General features: G+C 61.6%; 1 protein-coding gene across 1 annotated transcript in view; it reads left to right on the forward strand.

Moving 5' to 3' along the window:
* Window positions 1-5,754, forward strand: part of Col20a1 (collagen type XX alpha 1 chain) — a 30,800-nt gene extending 25,046 nt beyond the window's left edge. Inside the window, exons 27-36 of the mRNA XM_026413504.2 lie at window positions 174-227; window positions 2,695-2,790; window positions 2,864-2,917; window positions 3,019-3,072; window positions 3,358-3,411; window positions 4,177-4,248; window positions 4,848-4,883; window positions 4,984-5,050; window positions 5,149-5,344; window positions 5,751-5,754. Coding sequence (XP_026269289.1) covers window positions 174-227; window positions 2,695-2,790; window positions 2,864-2,917; window positions 3,019-3,072; window positions 3,358-3,411; window positions 4,177-4,248; window positions 4,848-4,883; window positions 4,984-5,050; window positions 5,149-5,344; window positions 5,751-5,754 — 687 coding nt within the window. The remainder of the gene's footprint in view (window positions 1-173; window positions 228-2,694; window positions 2,791-2,863; window positions 2,918-3,018; window positions 3,073-3,357; window positions 3,412-4,176; window positions 4,249-4,847; window positions 4,884-4,983; window positions 5,051-5,148; window positions 5,345-5,750) is intronic.
* The last annotated feature ends 706 nt before the right edge of the window (window positions 5,755-6,460 follow it).

Below are 6,460 nucleotides of genomic sequence, written 5' to 3' on the forward strand. Positions count from 1 at the left end.
TCTAGTTGCATATGGATGGAGCTAGGGGTGGATCCAGAGACTCCTGATCCAGCCTATGCCCAATGATGTGGACAGGGGTGCAGGGCTGGGTGGGGCTCGGGGTTGGGTGGAGCCTGGGTGGGGCTCGCGGTTGGGGTAGGACTGGGGACTCAGCCCTACTTGTGCTGTTGCAGGGCCTCCCTGGGAGGAATGGCACCCCAGGAGGACAGGGCCTCCCCGGGCCCAGGGTAAGTCTGTGAGGCCCAGGGGCTGTCTGGATCTTAACTCAGCAGCAGTTCATGTCACCCTCTCCTGTAGAGAGAGGGTTTCCTGAGCTGCAGACAGGCCCGGTCCCCAATTAGGCGGTTGGCCTGGCCTCTCCTGTCACCTATGGGCCACCTGGAGCTGATCTTGCTACATAGTGAGCATTCCCTCTTCACTGTCCCCACGGGTAGGGTCAGCTCATGGCACAGACGAGGAAGCAGACTTGGGAGGTGAGGCCCCTGCCCAGTCGGTGGGCCCAGGCCTGTCTGGCTCTGAAGGCCGCCTTCTATTTCCTTCCACAGACACTTGCCAGAGGCCTCTGGACCAAGCGGGTGTAGGTGCCGCAAGTATAGACTTGTTTGGCCCCACACACTGGTGCTGTCGCAGGCTCTGTGGGTGTCTGGCAGGGTCTGGCTCTGCAGAGGAGGCCGAAGATGGTGCCCCAGTGACAGCACCACACCCGTGTGTCCTGGGAGGCGCTCCCAGCTGGGCTCTGAGATGCCCAGTATGTTCAGTGCGCAGGGGCTGAGAGGCTGCCTCCCCCCAGCCCCACACCCTGCGTCCCACCCTGCACCTGCCTTGGCTGAGTGTCCTGGCAGGCTGGCCCGGTCCTCACAATGAGCATGTGCCACAGATGGTAGCCAGCTTGCACCAGAAGGGGGAGGTCGTGAACCTCCACGGCCCACGCCTCGCCCTGTGTACCACCAACCACGCGGGCCTGGTGCTGGAGTTGCCAGGGCAAGGGCAAGAGCACAGAGCTTGGGTATAGAAAGCCACGCTGCCCCCTGGAGGCCAGGCGAGGCGGAGCAGCCTCTGTAGAGCAGGGATGCACCCAGGGTGCCTGGCTGACACAGCGGCTGCCACCTTGCGTCCCTGTCCCTCATGTCTGCAGCAGGCAGCCTTTCCTGTGGGAAGCCTGCCCTGGCTCCAGGTGTCGCTGGCTTGTTTCTTCATGGGTGCTTCACATACTGTGCACCAGCCTCACTCTGCGAAGGAGTCACAACTGTGTTTGTCATTTGCAGTGTGTCCTTTGGCCTTGTTTGTGACAAGTGTTTTCACACAGATGTTACTTTTTTTTCTCCTTTTTTTTTTTTTTGATACTAGGGATTGAGCCCACTTTTACCACTGAGCCACACCCTAGCCCTTTTTATATTTTAAGACAGAGTCTCTCTAAGTTGCTTAGGGCCTCCTAAATTGTTGAGGCTGGCTTTGAGCTCGTCATCTTCCTGCCTCAGCCTCCCGAGCTGCTGGGATTATAGGTGTGCACCATCGTGCCTGGAACAAGTAGCATTTTTGTCATTTGACTCTTGCCCAGGAACTTGGCATCCTTCTGTGGTCCAGGTTTCTTTTGTGACTCTCCACGAGACTTTCGAGAAGTGGATTATCTGGCCTGGGCTCTAGCTCACCCCAAACCTTGCATCTTTTCGTCACAGCTGTCACCAGGCCCTTCCCTCTCGCAGTGTCTGCCTGGTGGTTTCTGCAGGGCCGACATCTCTGAGCAACATTTTCCTATCCAGCTTTCTGAATGGATTGTCTGTGTGATTCTTGGTTTTCAGGTGGTTTTTCTTGACTCTCACTTCTGTTCTTGCCTAGTGGTATTGGTGAGCGCTGCAGAAGCCCACCCAGTGGTGTGCAGGTGTCTCAGCTTCCTCCTGGCGCTGGGGGACCCAGGGCTGCATAGTCCAGTGGAGGGTGCATGTGAAAGCCCGCATGTATTTTTTCATGTGATAGTAAAGTCCATTTACTCAAATTTATTGTGAGATTTGAAAATCAAGAGTGGCCATGAGATACTATGTGGTGCTTGTGCAGTAGTCATAGGCACTGTCAGATACTTTTCTCCGGGAGATGTGTGCTGTTTGTTTTGTGATGTTGCTAGATGAAGCCAGCTGGGCTCTGGGTCCTCACCACCAGCTTATGTTCTCTCTCTGACCCTGTGTTTACTTTTGTGCATTGATACTCATGACAAGACCATGCAGTCTGCTTAGTAGAATGTGGAACATTCATATGCTGATTCAAAAAGTAATTTGAAAGGGTGCCCCTGCCCATTGGGGCCACTTGTCCAAGATGGGACTCCCGGACCAGAGGGCCCCTGAGGGGTTCAGAGCCTGGGCAGGTCTCCCACCTCTCCTTTGCAGTTGGCTGCTGTGCTCTCTGGCTTCGCCCTGGTGATGTGGTTGGCTGTTGTGATTGGCTTCAGGCTCCAGCTGCCTGGGTGGGGAGGCCAGGGAGCAGGTGCACAGAACTGGCTTGGCTCCCCTCTGTGTGTCTGCGGTCCTGGAGAAGTGACCTCCGCGGTTTGCGCTTGTAGACAGGGCTGTACGGGGACCCACCCAGGAGAGCATGAGGGCATCAGGGTGCTTCTGACCCTCTAGTGGAGGGGCCTGTGTGGCCTGGGTCTGGGCTGGTCAGGAAGCATGCCTTCTCAGCCCAAGCCCCCTGCTGTGTTTCCAGGGAGAGCCAGGGCCACCCGGACAGACAGGACCTGAGGGCCCTGGAGGTCAGCAGGGGTCACCAGGGACCCAGGGCCGCACAGTCCAGGGACCTGTGGTAGGTGTACCCCACCCCCACCCACCTCCCCTCCACCCTTCCTCTCTGCTACCCAGTTCACCTTCCCCTCCAGGGTCCACCAGGGTCAAAAGGAGAGAAGGGAGACCAGGGACTCCCAGGCTTACAGGTAGATGGGCTGGGCTGTGGCTGGGCAGGGCCTTGGGCTGACCTCCTCCTCTGGGTATAACCTTTGCCCCTGCCTGGCCGGCCACCTCTGTTCCCTTCCAGGGCTACCCTGGCCAGCCAGGCACCCCTGGGAGAGTTGGCCTCCAGGGACCAAAGGTACTTGTTCTGGGCCGGAAGGTGTGTGCACTGGGAGAGAAGAGAGCCTGGGAAGGTCTTGGAGATGGAGGCTGGGGTGCAGGGACGGGAGGGAGGGGCTCCAGCCCATACCAGGGTCAGGTGGGGGCAGCAGCTTGCGCTCACTCTGGTGCAGGTACGAGTCCCGCTGCCTTGGTGAGGCTCACCTGGTGTGCAGGCTGCTGCTGCTGCTGCTGTGGGGCTGTTCCTATGGGAGGAGGTGTGGGCACAAGCCACACCCCAGCTCACCCTGCCTTTGCCCCTCAGGGAATGAGAGGACTAGAGGGACCTGCTGGCCAGCCTGGCCCCCCTGGCCCCAGGGTAGGTGTCACCTCCTCCACAAGCCCTCACCCAGAATGCTGAGGTCCTGGGAGCTGGGCAGGGCCAGTTTGGGAAGAAGGGATTGAACACTTCTGGCTCCTGACCAGGCCAACTCAAGAGGTGACCTGGAGGGGGCCTCTCTCCTGCACTGGAGCAGCCACCACAGGGGTCTTCCTTACCTGTGGCAGAGATGCAGACCCAACGCCACAGGACAGGGGTCGCCAGGACTCCAGGTTGGGCCTGCTAGGGATGGGTAGGCTAGGCTGGCTGTAGGGACCGGCCCCAGGCCCCCTGTCCTCTGGGCAGACTTCTCCAGCAGCCAGATCAGCAGAGGCAACCTGGGGCTCCCTCGCCTGGAAAGGACTTCTCTCCTGGGTCGGACCTCCCAGTGAACTCAGGGCCTGGGAGACCCCTGAGGGGCAGTCTAGGCTAGCTGCTGAAACACTGCTGGGCTCTCCCACCAGGACCCCCTCTGTGGAGTGGTTGTCCCCCAGTTTCTGGAGTCCATCAGGGAACTGATAGACAGCTGGGTGAGGGGCACGGGGGTCTGCCTGGGCATGAGGTGAGGTTTTCCTGGGTGCCAGGTTGGGGGCAAAACTGGGCCAGTTAGGGGAAGTGTCGAAACTTGAGGGCAGGGGGGTGGAGCTAAGGGCTATGGCCTCTACCAGGCAGTGGGGCTGGGGGCACCGTTGTTTGGGAGCCAGGACAGAGGTGGGCAGATTCACTGGGGGTGCCCGCCAAACCCTGTCTTCTGCATCTCTGCAGGGCTTCCAGGGCTTGGTAGGGGCCAGGGGCACCAACGGGGAACGAGGGCCTCCAGGAGCCGTGGGGCCTACCGTAAGTTCCCACCACCCGCCAGTCAGCTGAGGGGGCTCACGCACAGCCTGTCCAGGTGTCCCAGCTCAGGACTTCCTGTGGGAGGCTGGCCTGCTCCTCACTTGGAGCCTGTGTGGAGCCAGTGGAGCTGGGCTGGTTCTGCCCTTCCCTGGCCTTGGGGCCACACTCGGGGAGAGGAGAACAGAGCAGCAGCCCTCTCTCAGGGGGCCCTCACCCCTGGGGAGCTGCTGAGGCCCACCTTATCTGGAGGCTGAGGCAGCCCCACAGGCCCCTTGGGAGGGCTCCGGGGCCTGGTGAGCTGGGGGAAGAGGGTGGTAGGCAGGAGCTCCAGCTCAGGCCTGCTCCAGCAGCTTCCGGTTGTTAGGGCCCCATCCCCAGCACTAAGGCCACAGCCAGGGCAGGTCCTTTGCAGCACAGTTCCAGCCCACTTGAGGACCGTCCCGCTGTAGGACAAAAAGCCCAGTTGCCTTCCCTGTGTGGCCGCTCCCAGGGTCTGGGGATTCAGCTCGGGGCCACAGTGCCCAGGCACTGTCTGCACGTGTGGCACCAAGCTGCTTTCCTCTCCTGACTGCCTGTTCCCTCTGCGCCTCCTGCTGCAGGGGTTGCCCGGGCCCAAAGGGGAGCCAGGAGAGAAGGTGGGTGAGGCTGAAAGCCCGGGGTCTTCAGCTCAGCTCCTGCTATTGGGCCTTCCTGGGCGGCACTAGTTGGGGTCCCAAAGCCATGTCTTCCTTCCAGGGCGAGCCTCAGTCCCTGGCCACCATCTTCCAGCTGGTGAGCCAGGCCTGTGAGTCGGCCATCCAGGGTGAGTGAGCCCTACCACCCGTCCTCACCTCACCCCCTACTCATGGCCTGCCCCACCCTCCTCCCCAGCTCCCCCTCATGGTCTGCCCCCCTCCCCAGCACATGTGCTGAGACTGCAGTCCTCCTTCCATGGAAGCACCAGGCCCCCGATGCCCATCTTGGTGGAGGCCGTGAAGCCAGGAGGGCATGGCCCCCCAGGGTCACCCAACACGCTCAGCAAAGCCCTGCTTCCTGGAGAACAGGGGCGTGGGGGACACCACACTGAGGGCCGAGGTACTAGGTTCCCAGCCCTGAGGTAAAGTCAGGGCTGGTCCCTGGTTCTGGGGGTTTGTGCCTCTGGGGGTCTCCCCTTTGTGAGGAGTTGGCTGAATTCTGCCCTTGAACCTGACGATGTCTCAGGGAACTGGGGGGAGCCACAGGTCCCATCTTTCCCAGGAGCTCTGAGGTCCCTCTGCTCTGGCCACAAGATACCCCATTTAGGGCTCAGGGACCCACGGTGCTGCTTGCCTGAGCTTTCAGCACTAGCCTGGACCTGCTGCCCTGCCCAGGGAGGCACCCATCTTCCCTTCCACACAGAACCGTGCCATGACCCACACCCCCCTCCCACCGCTCTCACCCACCTCCCCAGCACTCCTCCCCATGTCCAGGAGCCCTCCCATGGCTACCTCAACCCTTGCTCCTGGCCCATCCCTTCCTCTCAGGTGAGCCCTCAGCCCATGGTCAGATGGGCAGCCCTGGGCTGCAGGGGAACCAGCCTCCAGGTCCCCTGGAAGGCACAGGTGAGCCTGGGTCACAGCACTGGCCAGGGACACATCAGGATGGCAGGCAGTGGGGTGAGGGGCACTTGGAAGGTGGGGTGGCCACCTGGGGGGCAGGAGCACTGGGCCCTACCACCAAGGTTGATGGTGATGCTCCTGGAGTGGGAGCTGAGCACAGGCCACAGCGCAGGCAGGGGTGGGCCTCAGGAGGGGAGGCAGGGCCAACCTTGACCCCAGAGTTGGGGCAACAGGGGTGGGGGAGCCACAGAGTGCTAATTGGAGTAGCAGGAATGAGTGGAGCCCTGGGCCTGGGAGGAGCCAGCAGTGGGAGTGGGTGGAGCTGTGGACTTAGGACGAGCCAACAGTGGGATTGGGTGGAGCTGTGGGCCTGGGAGGAGCCAGCAGTGGGGATGGGTGGAGCTGTGAGCCTGGGAGGAGCCAGCAGTGGGAGTGGGTGGAGCTGTGGGCCTGGGAGGAGCCAGCAGTGGGGGTGGGTGGAGCTGTGGGCCTGGGAGGAGCCAGCAGTGGGAGTGGGTGGAGCTGTGAGCCTGGGAGGAGCCAGCAGTGGGGGTGGGTGGAGCTGTGGGCCTGGGAGGAGCCAGCAGTGGGGGTGGGTGGAGCTGTGAGCCTGGGAGGAGCCAGCAGTGGGGGTG

The sequence above is a fragment of the Urocitellus parryii genome, chromosome 6 (genome assembly GCF_045843805.1).
Source record: "Urocitellus parryii isolate mUroPar1 chromosome 6, mUroPar1.hap1, whole genome shotgun sequence".
Classification (NCBI taxonomy): domain Eukaryota; kingdom Metazoa; phylum Chordata; class Mammalia; order Rodentia; family Sciuridae; genus Urocitellus; species Urocitellus parryii.